Source organism: Rhinoraja longicauda, chromosome 6 (genome assembly GCF_053455715.1).
Source record: "Rhinoraja longicauda isolate Sanriku21f chromosome 6, sRhiLon1.1, whole genome shotgun sequence".
Classification (NCBI taxonomy): Eukaryota; Metazoa; Chordata; class Chondrichthyes; order Rajiformes; family Arhynchobatidae; genus Rhinoraja; species Rhinoraja longicauda.
The window spans coordinates 79,308,109-79,330,121 of NC_135958.1; the positions used below are offsets into that span (position 1 = coordinate 79,308,109).

Here is a 22,013-nt window from a genome sequence, read left to right on the forward strand (position 1 = left end):
AACATCGGGAACATGTTTCCTGCCAATCCCTTAATAATCTTATATGTTTCAATAAGATCCCCTCTCATCCTAAATTCCAGTGTATACGAACGAGCCCAGTTGCTCCATTCTATCAACATATGACAGTCCCGCCACCCCGGGAATTAACCTCGTGAACCTATGCTGCACTCCCTCAATAGCAAGAATATCCTTCCTCAAATTTGGAGACCAAAGCTGCACACAATATTTCAGGTGTGGTCTCACCAGAGCCCTGTACAACTGCAGAAGGACCTCTTTGCTCCTATACTCAACTCCTCTTGTTATGAAGGCCAACATGCCATTAGCTTTCTTCACTGCCTGCTGTACCTGCATGCTTATTTTCAGCGACTGATGTACAAGGACACCCAGATCTCGTTGTACTTCCCCTTTTCCTAACTTCACACCATTCAGATAATAATCTGCCTTCCTGTTCTTGCCACCAAAGCGGATAACCTCACATTTATCCACATTAAACTGCATCTGCCATGCATCTGCCCACGCACCCAACCTGTCCAAGTTACCCTGCATCCTCATAGCATCTTCCTTACCGTTCACACTGCCACCCAGCTTTGTGTCATCTGCAAATTTGCTAACGTTACTTTTAATCCCTTCATCTAAATCATTAATGTATATTGTAAATAGCTGCGGTGTCAGCACCGAACCTTGCGGTACCCCCCCCCCCCCCCCCCCCGTAGTCACTGCCTGCCATTCTGAAAGGGACTGGTTAATCCCTAATCTTTGTTTCCTGTCTGCCAACCAATTTTCTATCCATGTCAGTACCCTACCCTCAATACCATGTGCTCTAATTTTGCCCACTAGTTTCCTATGTGGGACATTATCAAAGGCTTTCTGAAAGTCCAGGTACTCTACTTCCACTGGCTCTCTCTTGTCCATTTTCCCAGTTACATCCTCAAAAAATTCCAGAAGATTAGTCAAACATGATTTCCCCTTTGTAAATCCATGCTGACTCAGACCGACTGCTATCCAAATGTGCCGCTATTTCATCTTTTATAATTGATTCCAGCGTCTTTTCCATCACTGATGTCAGGCTAACTGGTCTATAATTCCCTTTTTTCTCTCTCCCTCCTTTCTTAAAAAGTGGGTTAACATTAGCTACCCTCCAATCCACAGGAACTGATCCTAAATCTATTGAACATTGGAAAATGATCACCAATGCGTCCACGATTTCTCGATCCACCTCCTTAAGAACCCTGAGATGCAGACTATCAGGCCGTGGGGATTTATCAGCCTTCAGTCCCATCAGTCTACCCAACACCATTTCCTGCCTAATGTGAATTTCCTTCAGTTCCTCCATCACCCTTTGTCCTCTGGCCACGGGTACATCTGGGAGATTGTTTCTTCCTAAGTGAAGACAGATCCAAAGTACCTGTTCAACTCGCCTGCCATTTCCTTGTTGCCCATAACAAATTCACCTGTTTCTGTCTTCAAGGGACCCACATTTGTCTTAACTAAATTTTTCCTCCTCACATACCTAAAGAAGCTTACTATCCTCCTTTATATTTTTGGCGAGCTTACCTTCGTACCTCATCTTTTCAGCCCGTATTGCCTTTTTAGTTATCTTCTGTTGCTCTTTAAAAGTTTCCCGATCCTTTGGCCTCCCGCTCATCTTTGCTATGTTATACTTACTCTCATTTACTTATATTCTGTCCCTGACTTCCCTTGTCAGCCACGGTCGCCTCTTCTCCCCTTAGAATCTTTCTTCCTCTTTGGAATGAACTGATCCTGCACCTTCTGTATTATTCCCAGAAATACCTGCCATTGTTGTTCCACTATCATCCCTGCTAGAGTCTCTTTCCAGTCAACTTTGGCCAGCTCCTCCCTCATGCCTCCATTGTCCCCTTTGCTCATCTGTAATACTGACACTTCCGATTTTCTCTTCTCCCTCTCAAATTGCAGATTAAAACTTATCATATTATGGTCACTACCTCCTAACTGCTCCTTTACCTTGAGTTCCCTTTATCAAATTCTTGTTAATTACACAACACTAAATCCAGAATTGCCTTCTCCCTGGTAGGCTCCAGTACAAGCTGCTCTAAGAATCTAACTTGGAGGCACTCCACAAACTCCCTTTCTTGGGGTCCAGTACCCCCACCTGGCGGCACGGTGGCGCAGCGGTAGAGTTGCTGCCTTACAGCGAATGCAGCGCCGGAGACTCAGGTTCGATCCTGACTATGGGTGCTGTCTGTACGGAGTTTGTACGTTCTCCCCATGACCTGCGTGCGTTTTCTCCGAGATCTTCGGTTTCCTCCCACACTCCAAAGACGTACAGGTTTGTAGGTTAATTGGCTGGGCAAATGTAAAAATTGTCCCTAGTGGGTGTAGGATAGTGTTAATGTGCGGGGATCGCTGGGCGGCGCGAACCCGGTGGGCCGAAGGGCCTGTTTCTGCGCTGTATCTCTAAATCTAAACCTGATTTTCCCAGTCTACCTGCATGTTGAAATCTCCCATAACCACTGTATCATTACCTTTGCTACATGCCAATTTTAACTCTTGATTCAACTTGCACTCTAAATCCAGGCTACTGTTTGGGGGCCTGTAGATAACTCCCATTAGGGTCTTTTTACCCTTACAATTCCTCAGTTCTATCCATACTGACTCTACATCTCCTGATTCTATGTCACTCCTCGCAAGGGACTGAATTTCATTCCTTACCAACAGAGCTACCCCACCCCTTCTGCCCACCTGTCTGTCTTTTCGATAGGACGTTTCTACCTGAATATTCAGTTCCCAGAGTTGCTGCCTTACAGCGAATGAAGCGCCGGAGACCAGGGTTCGACTACAGGTGCTTGTCTGTACGGAGTTTGTACGTTCTCCCCGTGAACTGCGTGAGTTTTCTCCGAGATCTTCGGTTTCCTCCCACACTCCAAAGATGGACAGATTTGTTGGTTAATTGGCTTGGTAAATGTAAAAATTGTCCCTTGTGGGTCTCCTTAGTGTTAATGTGCGGGGATCGCTGGTCTTCGCAGACCCAGTAGGCCGAAGGGCCTGTTTCCGCGCTGTATCTCGAAACCTAGATTAAAACCAGCATTAATCATAGGATTCTTGGACTACCCCATCCAATCAATAGATAAGGAGAACTTGCACCATTTTCACCCTCAGGGTTCATAGAATGGTTACAGCAACTCAACCATTATGTCTGTGCCAGTTCCCAACCAGAGTAATACTCCTGTTTTAAACAGCATTTTCGCAGTAGCTTAACCGGTTATTGCTCCATCATATATTTACTTAATTCTATCTTTTAGACCTCAATGGGCTCTAACTCCAGCACATCTGCAGGCAGTTCAATCCAAATGTACACTACATTAAAAAAAGTTTCCTGTTGTCACTCTCACGGTCGAGGGGGAGGGTTTTATGGTTACCTAAAATTGAATTGAATACTTTATTGTCACATGTGGCAAGTCACAGTGAAATTGTTAGCTTGCATATCTTGCCATGGTATACAAATAGTCGCCCATAAAAGGGGTTTACAAAGTTACAAATTCCCCCGCGACAGTTCCCCCTTTGTTCTTCTCCCTCCCTCACAGCGGTCCCCCCACGCCGGGTCCTCCAGTGTTCTTCCCCCTCATGGCGGTCCCCCCACCCCGGGTCCTCCAGTGTTCTTCCCCCTCACAGCGGTCCCCCCACGCCGGGTCCTCCAGTGTTCTTCCCCCTCACGGCAGTCCCCCCACCCCGGGTCCTCCATTGTTCATTGTTCAATTGGAGAATTACATATTCATACCATTGGGTTGTAAGCTACCCAAGTGGTATACAAGGTGTTCCTCCAAACTGTGTAGCCTCACTCTGGCAATGCAGGAGACCCAGGACAGAAAGGTCCCCTTTCTTGATCTCGCTACCTCCATCACATGGGACAGACTATCGACTGACATCTACTACAAACCTACTGACTCCCACAGTTATCTGGATTACTCCCACCCTGCCTCTTGCAAAGATGCTATCCCCTACTCTCAAGTTCCCGTCTCCACCGCATCTTTCCAGTTTTTAAGGCATCCGAGATGTTCTCGTTCTTCAGTAAACAGTTTCCCCCTGCTCTTATAGCTGGATCTCTCACCTGCCTCTCCTCTGTGTCCCATAGTTCTGCTCTTGCTCCCCCTCCCCCCATATGGAACAAGGATAGAGTTCACCTGGTTCTCACATTTCATCCCCAGTCTTCTCATCCAACACATCTTCTTCCAACATGTCCATCACCTCCAACGTGATCCTACCACCAGCCACATTTTCCCATCCCTTTCCACCTTACAATAGACAATAGGTGCAGGAGTAGGCCATTCGGCCCTTCGAGCCAGCACCACCATTCAATGTGATGATGGCTGATCATTCTGCAGTTACCGCTCCCTGCGCAACTCTTTAGTTCACTCATCCATTCCCACCCAAACCGCTACATTGCCAGAGTGAGGCCACACGCAAACCGGAGGAACAACACCTCATATTCCGCATGGATAGCTTACAAACCAACAGTATGAACATTGAATTCTCTAATTTTAGGTAACTACAAAACCCCTCCCCCTCTCCCTTCTTCCCCTCCTCCCCTTCCTATCCTCTTCACAGTTCATAAAACTGCCAAGTTGTGTATCACTCCTAAAAGATCCAGATGCTGAAATGAATCTTAAAAATAGAAAGGCCCCAACACTGGGAACCTCATGATTCATCTTCCTCCAGTCTGCCAAACAATTATTCATCATAGCTTGATAAACCTGTTTTGTGGCACCATATTGACAGCCTTCTGGAAGTCTGTGTTTTCCACATTAACTGTATTACTCTAATCAACCCCATCTGCCCTCATTAAACATCTCCATCAAACTGGCTACTACAATTTGTTCTTTACATCCGAGCTTTAGTTTTAGTTATTCGGTTTTCCTTTGGTATTAATCCTGTCCTGGGTCAATACTTCCTAAAGCTTTCCCACACTAAGATTAAGCTGACTGCACCCCATGGCTGGCTTAATTTACTCCCTTTTATGAACAGCAATTATACTTGCTATTCTTCGGTCCCCTGGAACCACCCTCATATTCGCAGATCAATGGAAACTCACTGTCAACACCCTTGTGAATTTCCTCTTGTACTTCTCTCAAAATCCTACAATGCACCCCATCTTGTTCTGATAACTTGCCTACTTGAGGTTAAGCCATCTTAGAATACTTATATCAATTTTAAATGTGTACAGTTTTCCCTTTATCTCTTCCTCCACTATCACTTTGGTAACAGACTCTTGTGAAGACAGGTGCAAAGTGTTCATGTAGTATCTTAATTGTGCCTTCAATGTCCATGCAAGTTGCCATTTTTGTCCTTAATAGGCCCCACTCGCCCATGTATTTCCCTTTTATTACTATTGGCAGCTATTATCATATTCACTCTCTTTGCCTCTCTTTAATTTTTTTATTCCCTCTGATTATGTTTATGATCTGCTGGTTTTTCACTGCTATTTACAGCCCAACATTTGACCTAAGCAGCCATTTTTTGTTTAATTTATCTCTGTCTCGACCAGCATCTAGAGAATCCTGGATTTGTATGTTCTTTACCCCATGATGGAAGGTGTCCCAACTATAGCCAAATTATCTGCTACAGTCGTAACTGCAAACGTCTACTTCCAATTTACCCCGGGCCAGAATTACTTTCATCCTACTGAATTAGGCCTTTCTCCAATTACTGATACTTTCTTTGGATTGCTTCTCCTTTTCTGCAGCTTTCCTGAACCTTATGATCAATATTTCCTAAACTTTCGTCTTTTAAAACATGGTGCACTTGACCTCTCCTTTCCCCAGAACCAGATCTAGTAAGGCCCCATTTCTAGTTGGGACAGAGGGTACCAAAAGGCCTCCACTCAAGGGCAAACCCCATGTTTCTTCGTACAACGATAAATGTCCAACACGTCCAGAAACTAGTTTATTATCACAAATACTTTACAAGAGCCCGAGCACATTGCGCCAGACACACAAGGTTCTCTGTCTTCTCTCCTAGTTTCACAACAATCTAATTATCTGCCAAGTTTAGTACTATACACACAGTTCTATCTTTTAACATCATTACAGTAACAAATTTCAGAGGAGGGAAAGCCACGAGAAACACAACCAATGAAGACATCGAGGTTTAGTCCAATATATCAATCAATATGAGCGCTGATCCAAGACTGGTGGTACTGAGCTTTGAACATTCCCAAGTCATTAAATTATGCCATTTAACTTCATTTTCTGAATTGTACAAATATATTCGGCAGTTCCGTTACACACATGTCCAGATTAATTTCCTTAATGGAAGTGGAGTTAAGAAAATGTTGGGGAGGGGATGTTATTGGTGGGGTAAGGAACACTTCGGCCAGCCGTGACAGATGTTATCATTGGCCCACTCCATGCCCAGATCCTGGGCTGACAGGGTAACGATGAAAACGAAGATTAACCAGGAGCAGTGGTTTAGCCGAACATCGCCATCGTTTCAACATTTAAAGATTAAAGCCGAGAATTTGAACAGATAACAGTTGAACAGTCTTGGTATTCCAGTTGTATGAGATGCAAAACTGAATATTAATGTTAAAAAAATGTTAATTCCAGGTTAATAGTTGGGATTATCACCAACTACACGGGCGCATCTCAGTTTCGCGATGTTCTCCAAGTGGGATATTTTTTAGCAGAAACCTGTGACTTGATTCATCGCGTGACCCGCCCAATTCAATTAATCTTGGTGCTTGAATATCAGCCTTGCCAAATGTATGCTGGCAATCCAAGACCCGCCAGCAGAGAAGCCAGGCAGGTGAGGTACCCTACTCTTGGTCTGTAGACCTGTCCTTTCAACGGTATAGGGGACATGAAATGAGTCGCATGGGGGCAAGGTGCAAAGTTGACGGCCTCAGACTGGCGTTGTTCGCCTGTTCATTGTGTTCATGCCGAAACTCTCCTTCACCTCTTTCTGGAAGCAGTTGTGCACTTGCAGGAAACTCTCCTCCTGCTCTGGCAGATAGGCGGCTCCAGCCGGCGGTTTCCCGACTTCTCTCGAAAGTGTGTACATGGAGATCTCGCTCAGCGGCACTACGGTGCTCACCATCTTCATGTTGCCAGCGGCGCAGATTTCCCGAGCCGGGGAGGGCTCCTCGGATCGGGAGCCAGACCTGGATCGCCTCCTCTGCCTGTACCTGTAGTTGGACATCCTGGCATAAGGCGAGGAGGAAGTCTTCAGATACTCCCGGTGCGACCTGCTCCTGGCCACCTTGTTCTTGTCGATGTAGATGCTCACGGCTAAGACACCTGCCATTTCCGCCACGATGAAGGACAAAGCCCCGAAATAGAAAGACCACCCGTAGGAATACAGGTTCTTCTTGTCATCATCATTCTTGTCCCAGGGGTCGCCGGTATTGCTCGAAATGTACACAATGATCCCGATAATGTTACTCAGTCCTGGAGCAAAAGAGACAACTCATCAGCCCAGAGATGCACAGAGCAAGACTCCCTACTAGAAACTCAAAATTACTGCTGTTGCTGCAATCTGAAATAACAGTGTGCTGGAAGCACTCAGAGGGGGAGGAGGGGAGCAGCACCTGTGCAAGGAATAGATGCTGATGAAAGGTGTTGGACCTGAATGATTAAATATGTTGAAACAAGGAACTGCAGATGCTGCTTTACAAAAAAGAGACACAAAGTGCTGGAGTAACTCAACAGGTCAGGCAGCATCACTGGAGAACATATAGAGAGAGCAGATGTAAAATCTGTTTTTCTTTCTTTCAGCAAATGCCGGAGGAACTGTGAACCAGACAGCATCTTTGGAGTGAATGGACAGGCTATGTTTCAGGTTGGGATCTTTCAGACCGAAAACTTTGCAAGTCTAGATGCTGACTGACCTGCTGAGTTCATGAGTTTGCTCAGGATTCTGGCATCTGCAGTTCTTTTGTCAGGTGTCTGTTTCCGTAGGCAGGGACTGACAGGCTGAGTATTTCCAGCTTTTTTCTTTTGATCCTAACTAATTTGTGACGAGAATATCCAGTTATTTAACACCAACGCTGCTCCCACTGGTTATGAACTGTGGGCAGAAGACACTGACACCCCTATTGTAGGTCAAACTGCATGTGGCAGTAATTTGTCGTCGGATTATTTTACACCCATATCAATGGAGCTATCCTGTGCTCCTTGTGTTGTAGGGAGATTTATTGTGATGGGTTCCTAGTTCTGTTTCAAAAAAGTACACCGCTGGAAGAACTCAGTGGATCAAACATTATCTGTGGCGGTAAAGGGGTTATTGATGTTTTGATAACCTTCCTTTTCCCTCCAAGATGCTGCTCAACCCTTTGAGTTCTTCCAGCAGTTTACTTTTTGCAATGGATCCCTGCACCTACAGTCCCGCGTGTCTCTTTGAGTTCTGTTTGTTGTGTTGATTGAAACTACATTTTAAAAGTCTCCACTGACTAACCAGATTTTGCTGTCAAATAAATCTTTCCGAATCCCAGTGACTACAAACACCTTGCCAACTTCGTTACGATAAACAAAATCTTCATGTTTTCAAAAGTACAGTGTTGTACATGGTTTCTGGACTTCTTTAATATTTGACTGTCACTATACATTTGAGACTGTGTTTGTGAGGTACTGAAGGTGAGGAAGCCTGTACTCTCCATCTATCATTATCAATAGATATGATAATAATACTGGTACATGTAAACTGGTGTATTTTCTGAATGTTAAGTGTTCTAACATTGATGTGGATTTTGAGTAGGTTAACGTGAATAAGATGAGGATTGATGAATAGTAATTCTATATGAATGTGTGTACATATGAGAATATGAATCTGTGGACTAAGTATGTGTTATCATCAGCATTTTAATGCATGTGTGCTTAATATCGAATCAGTAGCATTGCCTTTGATTCTGCAGAGAGATTATTTCATGTGTTTGGGAATACGAGTATGAGTGTGTATGAAAAATTTAGTGTGTGAGAATGGTGAATGAATGAGTGAACACGAATCAGAAGTGAGCAGTCAGTGTTCAACAGGAATGAATCAGAGAGTATGAGTAGTGACTGAGGAGTGGATGAGAGTGAGGGGTTTGTATGAGAGTAAGGAGTAGGTGTGCAAGAGTAATGTGTGTCAGAATGACTGGGAGTAGGAAGTGTGCATGTGTGATATGAGGACTGGAATGTGTGTGAAGAATAAATGTACTAGGGTAAGGACTGGATGTATGAGAATGAACTGAGCGTGTGTGAGAGTGAGGCTGGAATGGTAAAGAAGGAGTGGTGAAGATTGGTACTCACCTGCTGCTACAAATAAGATGCCAGCACTAAGGATAATGTTCGTTTTACTGCTGTACAATTTTCCAACTCCAACACACAGTCCTGCCAAGAGCAGTAGTATGGCACTCAGGATTGGGAATAAACTGGAAGCACGGACAATTCCTGGGGAAAAAATCCAATAACTACTTTAAAAAAAAATTCAGATCAATTATTTATTTACAAATCTAGAAAATGTGACATGATCAATTGATAAATTGATTGATAATACAATCAAATATTCTAAATTCAAATTCAGAACAAATAGGTGTGTGCAAATGTGGACAGAACACAAGTGTCTCTCTTTGAAATGTTAAAAGCCTACTTTAAGTGACTTAAGGAGATTTGGTAATAAATCTGAATTAATAGGAAGGCATCAGTCTGACACACTTATTTGTTAAAATCACTGTGCTATTATAGAAGCCTCAAGAAGTAAGAAAAGCAAACAGGTTCTGTGAGGCACAAAGTGCTGGAGCAACTCAGTGGGTCAGGCAGCATCTCCAGAGATGCTGCCTGCCCCGCTGAGTTACTCCAGTATTTTGTGTCTATCTCCAGAGAACATTGAGGAAAGTGGAAGCTGATTGAACTTTATCACCTTCCATCATAGAGGAGTGGAATCCGCTGTGGTGGTTGTTTATGTTAAATTTTATTTTATGTGGCTGTGGGTCTTGTTGCTTTTCACTTAGTATGGCTGTATGGTAACTCAAATTTCACTGTACCTTAATTGGTACATGTGACAATAAATTGATCTGGAAATCTCTTGAAATCTTGATAAGTGATGTTTCGGGTTGGAGCCTTTCTTGGACCCTGAAGAAGGGTCAAGTTCTCTAGTTCTCCAAAAATGCTGCCTGACACACTGAGTTACTCCAGCACTTCGGGTCTTTTTTTTTGAACCGCAGTTCCTTCAGTCTACAGATTTTATCGGATTCAATTTGGAAGAACAATTGGTGAATCATGGCATCACAGAATCACACAAAAGGGACCATTTGGCAATTTGTGCCCATGCTATCCAATTGGTGGAATTGCCCTATTAATTCCTTCCTCTTGCAACACTTTCCCCCCCATTCCTTATGTATAGAATTTGCATTTGAATGTTTCCATTGAAACCCCTTCCATAATTGCTGTGTGTTAATCAGTGCCAAGTTGGAGGGCCGGGTTAATGTGCATTTTTTCAGGTAACAAGGCACATTTTCAAATAGACTAAATTCAAATGCTATATTTTCCTTGTACATTTTAGCTACAGCTCAAAATCCTGAGAGCACAGCCCCACAAATGGAACTTTAAATTCACTAAATACTTACGTAAAAGGTATTCTGAACCCTCTTGGTCATAATCATCATCATCAGGGAAGTAGTTGATTCTGAAGCAGTTTCCTTTTTGAAAACCTGGAACAGTGGAAATCAGAAAGTAACCATTATTTGAACCCCAATTTCCCCCCATAAAAGAAGCCAACTAATGCCCACTAATTAGGGCAATATTCATTTTATGAGGTTTAGAAATATGATTAATAGTTGTGAAACATGTTATTAAACAATCTGGTTGTCTGATGCGTCTAATTACAGTGTGATGTTGTGTAGCAGTTTACAGATCTCATTGCTAGTGAATTTGAGTTTATTTGTTCCAATTTAAAAGCTATAATAAGTTAAAAACTATAATAAAAGACAAAAATCTAATGTTTTCTGTTATTGTCTTATTAAAGAATATAAAATATACAGTAGACCGCTGGATATTCTCTGAATGCTACCGAATGAAAAGAAATTGGAGTTCTCTGTATATGATCTATATGGAACCCAAATCTGTTTCAAATTACATTGTAATGAAAAGACAATAGACAATAGGTGCAGGAGTAGGACATTCGGCACTTCGAGCCAGCACCGCCATTCAATGTGATCATGGCTGATCATCCACAATCAGTACCCTGTTCCTGCCTTCTCCCCATATCCCTTGACTCCACTGTCTTTAAGAGCTCTATCTAACTATCTCTTGAAAGCATCCAGTGAATTGTCCTCCACTGCCTTCTGAGGCAGAGAATTCCACAAATTTATAACTCTCTGGGTGAAAAAATGTTTCCTCATCTCTGTTTTAAATGGCCTACCCCATATTCCCTGGTTCTGGACTCCCCCTTCATCGGGAACATGTTTCCTGCCTCTAGTGTGTCCAATCCCTTAATAATCTTATATGTTTCAATGAGATCCCCTCTCATCCTTCTAAATTCCAGTATATACAAGCCCAGTCGCTCCATTCTTTTAACATATAACTGTCCCGCCATCCCGGGAATTAACCGCGTGAACCTACGCTGCACTCCTTCAACAGCAAGAATGTCAATAGACAATAGACAATAGGTGCAGGAGTAGGCCATTCAGCCCTTTGAGCCAGCACCGCCATTCAATGCGATCATGGCTGATCATTATCAATCAGTACCCCGTTCCTGCCTTCTCCCCATACCCCCTCACTCCGCTATCCTTAAGAGATCTATCCAGCTCTCTCTTGAAAGCATCCAACGAACTGGCCTCCACTGCCTTCTGAGGCAGAGAATTCCACACCTTCACCACTCTCTGACTGAAAAAGTTCTTCCTCATCTCCGTTCTAAATGGCCTACCCCTTATTCTTAAACTGTGGCCCCTTGTTCTGGACTCCCCCAACATTGGGAACATGTTTCCTGCCTCTAATGTGTCCAATCCCCTAATTATCTTATATGTTTCAATAAGATCCCCCCTCATCCTTCTAAATTCCAGTGTATACAAGCCTAATTGCTCCAGCCTTTCAACATACGACAGTCCCGCCATTCCGGGAATTAACCTAGTGAACCTACGCTGCACGCCCTCAATAGCAAGAATATCCTTCCTCAAATTTGGAGACCAAAACTGCACACAGTACTCCAGGTGCGGTCTCACCAGGGCCCGGTACAACTGTAGAAGGACCTCTTTGCTCCTATACTCAACTCCTCTTGTTATGAAGGCCAACATTCCATTGGCTTTCTTCACTGCCTGCTGTACCTGCATGCTTCCTTTCAGTGACTGATGCACTAGGACACCCAGATCTTGTTGAACATCCCCTCTTCCTAACTTGACACCATTCAAATAATAATCTGCCTTTCGATTCTTACTTCCAAAGTGAATAACCTCACACTTATCTACATTAAACTGCATCTGCCATGTATCCGCCCACTCACACAACCTGTCCAAGTCACCCTGCAGCCTTATTGCATCTTCCTCACAATTCACACTACCCCCCAGCTTAGTATCATCTGCAAATTTGCTAATGGTACTTTTAATCCCTTCATCTAAGTCATTAATGTATATCGTAAATAGCTGGGGTCCCAGCACCGAACCTTGCGGTACCCCACTGGTCACTGCCTGCCATTCCGAAAGGGACCCATTTATCCCCACTCTTTGCTTTCTGTCTGTCAACCAATTTTCTATCCAAGTCAGTACCCTACCCCCAATACCATGTGCTCTAATTTTGCCCACTAATCTCCTATGTGGGACCTTGTCCTTCTGCAAATTTGGAGACCAAAACTGCACACAATACTCCAGGTGTGGTTTCAACTGCAGAAGGAGACAGACACAAAATGCGGGAGTAACTCAATGGGACAGGCAACATCTCTGGATAGAAAAAATGGATAGAAGAATGAAAGGATGTCAGTTTAAACTAGCAGAAAACAAAATTAGAAGAGATATTAAGATGTTTGCCTGCGCATAAATGTGTTCAGAATGTGGAATGGTCTTTCAAGTAAATTAGTGGCTATAAAGGGCCTATTATTTACCAGCGTGAAGTGCAGAGGAATTATGGCGTGAGAGTTCAAAGGGATGGGATATTTGAATATGCCAGAGACACAGAGGTCTGCGTGAAATTAAAGGTAAGATCCGGTTATTGATTGAGTAATTAATTGCTGCGACAACACAGAATAGCATACGACTCGGAATGCAACTGCCTTAAAGTAGAGGCATAATTCCTCAAATAGTCACTGACCATGTCTGCTCTAGTTAGTTCATTGGCACAGCATCCAGATCTCTGGAGCGTGATTCCTAGTATTGACTTCCAGAACTATTTTTTTCCCTCTGCATTCTGAGCAGGTGTCTAAGGACCACTTGCATTAGCCCACCATAGAGTCAGTCATTGAGAGATACAACACAGTAACAGGCCCTTGGCCCACTGAATCCATGCTGATCATCAACCACCCATTTACACTACTCCTTTATTTCTTTTTTAAAAAAACGGATTTTAAAATTAAAACAAGGATAGCAAAGGAAGATGATATATTTATTTACTCTATCAAACATACAAATTCACTGCACACAAAGGCAAGTTTCTTCGCTGAGACACCAATGCAGTCGGGAGATGTTGCTCTGTCTAAGGTGCCATCTTTAACAAGATACGTCAAACTAAAAGAGCAAGAATATCGATCCATCCTCTCAGAGGAATGTTAAAGGTCCTCTCTTGCAAGGAGAGCAAAAGAAGGCTCCCTGGTGACCTGATGAATAAATTATTCCTGAACCAAACTATCATTCAAATAGAAAACGGTACAAGTATCCAGCAGGTGTCCTACGGAGAGGGAAACAATAACCTCTTAAGTCCTGTAGTTGCAGGACTAGAGGTCACATCTGATTTGTTGAGTATTTCTAGCATTATCAGTTTTTTGCTGATTTCCAGCATTCGAGTTTCATGAAAACCGACTTAACTGGTACTATCTTTTGCCGTTCGTGCTTGCTATGCGAATCTTGGCTGCCATCTGATCCATACAACCCTTGTCTTCAGATTTGTTGAATTGGCTGTAACAAGCTAAGGGTCGTTACAATAACATCAAAGGCGCTCTAGAAATGCAGGATCCGCTTTTTACAGCTGAATAATTGCAGCTACAATTAACCTATTAGCAGAAAAATTAGCAAAGCACCACTCTGTCGATGGAAGGCGGGTTACCCCGATAGTGTTGTGTGGAGCGCTGGGAGCCGGGTCGAGGTTCTACTCTCACTTTACCGAGCTTTTTAACAGCCTCTAAGGCCTTCTGGCCAATGGCCAAGAGCAGACATTCATCTGGATGGCCGATCCCACCCTTCCTTGTGACAGAGGTGGACTGGAGTGTGCACAATCTAGATAGCGGAGAAGTAGCCGTTCTCCCGGGAATTACTGTATTTCAGAGCGTATTATGTTTCGGGGAGCTATCAAAAAGGCTCAGAATAAACTGCACCAGGTGTAGTCTCGGTTTTCAGCGAACTCAAGCGGAAGCATAGTCTTAACAATTTTCAATTGTGAATACAGAGTGAATACAAGCGCAGTCCGACCCTTGCTATGGCTGGATAAGAGATGGGGCGACGTGTAACGGAGACCCGGGAAGTTCAGGGCGAGTCGATTTGGGGTTTAATCCCGGACACAACATCGGCCTCAGTTTTGTTCCATGAGTCAAAGCAGTGTTAAAACACGTTGATGTCCTTGTCTCTCTGTGTTTGGGCACCGTAGCTACGAAGAGCTTGTTTCACTCTCACCATTTGAAATATTTTGTTTTGGATTAACCAACGCTGCTTTCCCTCTCTCGCGCCCGCCAACATATGAGTGGCCAGTGCCGCGCCCACTGAACTATTATACGAATGGTTACTGATGAGGATGCCTGAAATTTATCTTCGATGGTCGAAGGAAGGGTATGTTTCACTGAGCTGCGGTACAGCTCATTCACCGCCCATCCCAATAGAACCCAAATATCAAAACTATCCATTCATAGAATGAAGATAGACACAAAATGCTGGACTGATCAGTCTGAAGAAGGGTCTCGACCCGAAACATCACCCTTTCCTTCTCTCCAGAGATGCTGCCTGTCCCGCTGAGTTACTCCAGCATTTTGTGTCTATCTTCGATTTAAACCAGCATCTGCAGTTCCTTCCTACACATTCATATGCTGAGCATTTTTCGACGAAGACATCGCATAAGGTCTTTATTTTTGTAGTCCGATCTTCTGCTAAAAAAGTCGAATGACAGGTTTTTAAAATAAATTTCTCTGAATGTCCCACCACCTTTAAGGAAGTATGTATGTATGCTCCACATCTCTCTGTTCCTGCGTCAATTTCATAATATTACCTGATAGCATCTCTTTCATTCTTCCTACCAAAATTGAAAACTTTCCATCTCACTATGTTAAATTTTATCTGCCACGTTCTTCCCATTCCACCATTCTGTCAGCGTTACTCATTGGTTACTGCACTGAGTTCGGTGCCATTGTCAAACTGAAATGCTGCCAGTACTGGCCACATTAGGTCATTAATATATATTAAACACTGACCCTAAAGCTAACCTTGGGAACACCGCTATGCATCTGGTGCTTTAAAATAAATCCATCTCTCACGGTGTTCTCTGCTTTTTGTGCCTCAGCCAATTTTCAATACCCTCTGGCCATGACTCTGTAAACTCGTTTTAACTTTCTCACCAATTGTATTTGGTAAATACCATGTGACATGTAGAACTGCCATTGTCAACACCTCGTTATTTATTCCATTCATTCACTCCAAGTATTCTCGACTTTAAAATTTATCACATTCCTTCATCATCCTGTAACTCCCTACCCAGCAGCATATGGGAGCAGATTCACCACAAGGACTGCGTTGATTCAAGAATATGGCATAATCCCATTTTATTAAAGGAAACCAGGGATTGCCAATGGCACCTCATCCCTGAAATGAATTAATGTTTATGGATACGGATGTTTATGGATCAATACCACAGAGTTTGTCTTTCAGATATAACTTGTAGCATTGGTGACGATGATTTGATATTGGCTATAGCAAGAGGTATAGCAAAGCATTGGCATGAACTGAGTTCCATACTCCCTCTTTGTTTAATTAGCAATTTATGATCAAAGAGTTATAGAAGGTGGTCCTTTGGCCCAAAGGAGCAACTGGATTATTCACCAACTCCTGTTCTTGGCCTATTGATCTGCAATTATTTCCTTTCGAAAATATTTACCTAACTTTCTTTTGCAGGTTATTATTGGTCTGCTGTCAAATGATGCATTCCACTTCACAACAACTCACTGTTTTAAAAACATTCTCTTCATCTCCCCTCAGGCTCTGTTCGCTGTATTAATATGCAGCAGATCTGTTCTGTGCATACTCAACTTTGATTCATATTTGGCAGCAACGACAGATCACAGAAATAAATGTATCTACTGAAACGGAATTGTGGACGCTGGGGATATTAAAAAATCCTTCCTAATATAAACCTAATTTTCTGAAAAACTGGATGTGAAAATTGTGTGTCTGTTAGTACATTGGAAATAGCTTTGTAGTAAATCCGTGATAATCCCAGGTGAGTGAGAACTAGACGACAAGCTCAGTTCTCTCACTCCTGGTGACGTGTCATTGTCATACAGCACAGAAACAGGCTATTCGGCCCACCATGACCATGCCATCCACCAAGTACCTGCATATACCAATCCCACTCACCAGCACTTGGCTGTAGTCTTCCATGCCATGAGGATTCGGGTACTCATATAATTACATCTTACACGTTGTGATAATGCTTGCCTCCACTACTCCCTCAGGCATTCCTTCCAGATTCCAGCCATACCCTGGATGAAGAAGCTCTTCTTCAGATCGCCTTTATGATACAATACGATATAACTTTATTTATCCCAGGAGATTCTAAAGCAATGTCCCCTACTTTTACACACCTCTGCAATGGGGAAAATGTTCCTGCAATCGCGCTAACTGCGCCTTCATAATCTGGTATACATCTACCCCACTCAGCCTCTTCTGCTCTACCCAATCAAGTCTTTGTCATAATAGAAAGGCTGGATCCTGGTCAACATTCTGATTATTCTTTTCTGCACCCTCTCCATGTCCTTCCTGACGTGTGGTGACCAGAAATGTAGACAGCTCCATCGGTAGGCTACCATTTTTTAATGAAGTTGTACCTGTCTTCTTATATTCTATACCGTGGGATGAGTAGCTTTGCCAATAGCCTTGACAAGTTTAGTGCTCACTGCATGCTAAATTGGCACCGGGCTGACGTCAGACTTCTAACACACTTAGAAGCGTGAAGATGGAGAGAGATGCTTTTACCGTGTACCCTGTTGGCCTTTTTTTCCGTCCGTCCGACTGCAAAGTCATTGTGTGTTTTAAAAAAACACAGAAAACCAACAATTACCTTTTGTTTAGAAGTCTAAAGTGGAAATGTGAACCTCCCATGGAGTCATGAATGAAATTTAGTTTAGTTTAGAGATGTAGCGCGGAAACAGGCCCTTCGGCCCACCGAGTCCGCGCCGACCAGTGATCCCCGCATATTAACACTATCCTACACACACTAGGGAGATTTTTTTTACATTTACCAAGCCAATTAATCTACATACCTGCACGTCTGAACGTCTTTAGAATGTGGGAGGAAACCCGAGATCTCGGAAGTCACGGGGAGAATGTACAAACTCCATACAGACTGCATCCGTAGTCGGGATCGAACCCGGGTCTCCGGCGCTGCATTCGCTGTAAGGCAGCAACTCTGCCGCTCGCCACCGTGCCGCCCATATGATTAAAGATTTATTAAGCCTCTGATTTCCAACCTCCCAATTTATAACCCCTATGGAATCCGGCGGAGTAGTCCAATTGATCCAGCAGGTAAGACCTCCCAAATCTATAAACCAACAGTAACAGCGGATGATGTTGGAAAACAGAATGTGGAAGGTGGAATGTGATCAGCCATGATCACATATGATCAGCCATGATCACATATGATCAGCCATGATCACATGATCAGCCATGATCACATTGAATGGCGGTGCTAGCTCGAAGGGCCGAATGGCCTACTCCTGCACCTATTGTCTATTGTAGGCGGAGGGGCATAGGGTGGAATGCTCGGGTAGAAACCATCACGGGCTATCTGAGGTTTCCCACTGCAACAGTTAAACACGTTAACCCTTTCACCTTGAACGTGTCTGCTTCAATGTGTTAAGTTCAATTTTACATTAATTTCAGTGTTTTAGCCGAAAGATGGGTTAAGAAGAAATATTACATATTTTCTAATTAATCCTACAAAGAATTCAGAAGAAATGTGTTCAGGTGAATAGTTTTTTTGGATCACAGAGGAGCTGTCGTGTCACGAGGAGGTGAATAGCTTACGTTCGGCAGGAACTAAAGGCAGGAATCAATGAACTCATTGATAAGCATCGCCATCGGCACCGATTACTTGTCCCTCCAGGACAAGCCTATATTCCTTTAGGCAAGGCGACTGTAACCACTGAGCGTAGCACTTCGGATCCGTTCTCTCCAAAGCTCAGTGCAAGTGTGATAAGCTTGTTATTCGCTGTACTAAAGGATACCTCCGACTGTGGAGCTTACATAAACATATTTCATAACAGGGTTCTAAATTCATCCTGTCCAATTGTATTCGAGAACAGTTGCTGTGACTCCCAGCGGAGATTTTGATATTAGACTGAGAGATGGCCCCATGGGATGCTAATGAACTGTTTGAATCCGCTGCTCGTGGCACGCAGCGAAGCCGGACACTAGCCATACTTAGGCAAAGGTTAATCCACAGGTCCAGATAAACGCTTGCCACAACCGAATAAAAAAACTCGAGGTAAAACGGAAGGCATGCTAGAAGCTGCGAACACTACCCAGTCCCACCAGCAAACCCGCTCCTTTTGAAAGCCTCACGCGCTCATTCTCCAACTCGCTGGGGCTCTCTTCTCTCGCTCTCTCTCTCAAATGTAACAGACTGTTACCCATCCAAAGATTGAAAATCGAAGGCATCTGTATGCCTCTTAGGGGGATTAAATTGGGGAAAGAGGAATAGTCTGCCCTCTCCATTTAGTTGCGAACATCATTAGAACCCCACAATGATACACACGCCGTTAATTTTAACGCTTGCACCATCCACCGCCTGATCAGAGCAGAGCTCTGAAAAGCATAACGGAATTTTATTCAAATGGTTAATGGTGAAGCGCAAAGCTCTTCTGTGTCCAGTCCCTGAACCTGGCCAGTTGGCCAGAGGTGTTAGATTGAACCAGCAAACGTTACCTTCCATACAACAGACTCTCCAGAGACCCGAATGGATCATGGCTCCTTTCTCCCTTTTCACTTGGTTTTCCTCGTTCGTGGTGTTCGTGCTGTTGCAGAAATAAGCCCGCGAGTGCAGCCAGTAATCGGTGCCGATGGCGATGCTCATCAGGCTGAAGGCTGCGAAGGCGCCCATCATGGTGAAGAGCATCTGTACTCCGGGGTCGCACCAGCCCATGGTGCATCATAATCCGCCCAGCTAGCGGAGAGAGTAGACGGCTGCGCCCGGGGGCAGCGCAGTCTAAGGCAGGAGCGAGCTTTCCCGGGGAACATGCTGCTTTTCCCCAACTTCCATCTGCTTGGCTCCTGCGCCTCCTCCCTCCAGCGGGGCTACACTTCCACCCCGAGAGATGAAACCACCGACCTCAACTGAGATGGGCAACTTCGCACTCCAATGCACCGAAGCTTTGTTCAGGATCAGGTACAACCTCCTCTTGTTTGTCTACCTCTTTTTTTCCTCGCCCGGCTGCCGGGGAACTGGGAGAATCGAGACAAGGATGGGCGGACGAAGAGAGAAACGGTTTGAATGAAAATTGAAGAGAGCAAGATTAGCCACTTCCTCCTGATCCACTCGTCACCGAGTCCTGGTACGTGACCCGGTTCCGCCTGTATGCCCTAACTGCGAATCTCATCCAAACGTTCAACGCCTGACGGAGCAACACATCCAAGAGGCTGGCCGTCCGGCTTCTGAGCCAGAGTCGTGGGTATTCGGGAGATGTCTACATGTGCCTGACATTTCCGAGTCGTATGCGGTGTCTAGTCATCCGGTGCCGAGTGCAATGAAGACAGCATTTCACAGCGATGTGGGCACCGCGGGGCGTGAAGAGAGTTAAACACTGACAACATTGTCACTGCGTTGGGAAGATTCGGTTGGCTTTTGGTGGCACTTCTGTTCACGTTGAGTTTGCTTTTATTTGATTGGATTGGGAGATCCCATAAAGACCAATGAGGAAAGAGCAGAGACGCGGGATGAATTGGAGAGCTTTCAAAGAGTCGGCACAGTCATGATGGACCGAGCGGTCGCACCTGTCGTTTTACTCGGCATGCTTTGTATTGAACACAAAGAGCTGGAGTAACGCTGCGGGCCAGATGGCATCTGTGAAGGAAAAGGACGGACAAGGTTTTGGGTCGGGACCCTTCTTGGGACGGATGCTTCTCTGTCACATCAGCGGATCCCTCAAAGGGACACCGGCTGCACTGACTGGCTAAACAAATCAAAACAACCAATTCTGAGTAGACACAAAATGCTGGAGTAACTTAGTGGGACAGGCAGCATCTCTGGAGAGAAGGAATGAGTGACGTTTCCGGTCGAGACCCTTCTTCAGACTCGAACCAAAACGTCACTCATTCCTTCTCTCCAGATATGCTGTCTGACCCGCTGAGTTACTCCAGTATTTTTGTGTCTATCTTCGGTGTAAACCAGTATCTGCAGTTCCTTCCTAACGATTTCTGGGTATCAGGTCACATCGTGGCATTGGGTAGAATCAGAGGACTGCAAAAGATCCAACCCTATCTGTTTCCATAATTATTTGAAATCTAATAGAATAAAGAAAAGCAATGTTTATGGATTTGATCGTTGGTTATTAATCTGTCCTAAATCTTAAAAAATCTGTGCACATAAATTCCAAGATTCCTGGTCTTTCACACTTGAAAACCTGCCAGTTATTGCCTTTTGTTATTACCTCAAATGTCTTGCCTCACACCTATGACAGATATTGTATGGTCATTTAATAGGCACAAGTCCAAGAGTCTGGTGGAATACTGTCCTGCAACTCGCAAGATGTTTGACACCATCCAGTCAAAACAACCCACTTATTTGGCATCTATCTACCACTCTAAACATTTAAAACACAGAACAGCGCAACATTGGACTGTCCATTGGCCCACACTGTGCCGGTCATAATGACAAGTTAATCTCCTCTACTTATATGTGATCTATGTCTCTTCATTCCCTGTATATCCATGTGTCTATCTAAAGGCTCTTGTTCCCTCTGTTACAAAGGCTAGTTTTGGTTCTGGTTGATTACTGCGCAAACACCTCATAAGTGGTCATCTCGCGCAGTTCTGCAAAAACGTACTGCATTTACTCACTGAGACCACTCCCAAGCTGGCACCTCTAACATCAAGAAGAGCTAGAGCAGCAGGTACATAGAAACAGCACCACTGGCAGTTTCTCTCCGAGTTGCACAGCACCCTTACTAGGAAATATTTTGTTGATCCTTCATCAAAGCTGATCCTAAATAATGGAACGCTGTACCCAACAACACTGTGGGAGAATCTTCACCAGGAGGACTTAAGTGCTTCAAATAATTGACTCTCCACAACCACCCCAAGGGCAGTTGCGAGGGGCAATACATTTGAGGCTTTACTGGAACACTCAGAACCTAAAATTGATTTTGAAAATGGTCTAAATCATAAATAAACAGAACCCAAAAGCAATAGACTTCCAATCACAAACGCATTTGTCAATTATTACACTCTGCCTCTTGTTGGGTCCACTTTGCTATTCTCCCTTGGATCTCACATGCGTTTACTGTTTTATTCAACCTGCCATTTGGGACCTTGTCAAATGCATTGTTTATGTGCATCTAAACCACATCAAACAAAGCTTCACTGACTCTCTGCATTACCTGTACAAACAATTCAATCAATTTGGTCAGATATCAACTTACCTGACAAATCCGTGCTGACTATCCTCTGA

General features: G+C 44.0%; 1 protein-coding gene across 1 annotated transcript; it reads right to left on the reverse strand.

The window, feature by feature from the left end:
- Positions 1-5,882: 5,882 nt before the first annotated feature.
- cacng4b (calcium channel, voltage-dependent, gamma subunit 4b) lies at positions 5,883-20,165 on the reverse strand. The gene is made up of 4 exons (XM_078401441.1): positions 19,274-20,165; positions 10,577-10,660; positions 9,261-9,401; positions 5,883-7,421 (listed from the first exon to the last, which is right to left on the reverse strand). The coding sequence occupies exons 1-4, from the start codon at positions 19,488-19,490 to the stop codon at positions 6,877-6,879; spliced, it is 987 nt and encodes a 328-aa protein (XP_078257567.1). The 5' UTR covers positions 19,491-20,165; the 3' UTR covers positions 5,883-6,876.
- Positions 20,166-22,013: the final 1,848 nt, after the last annotated feature.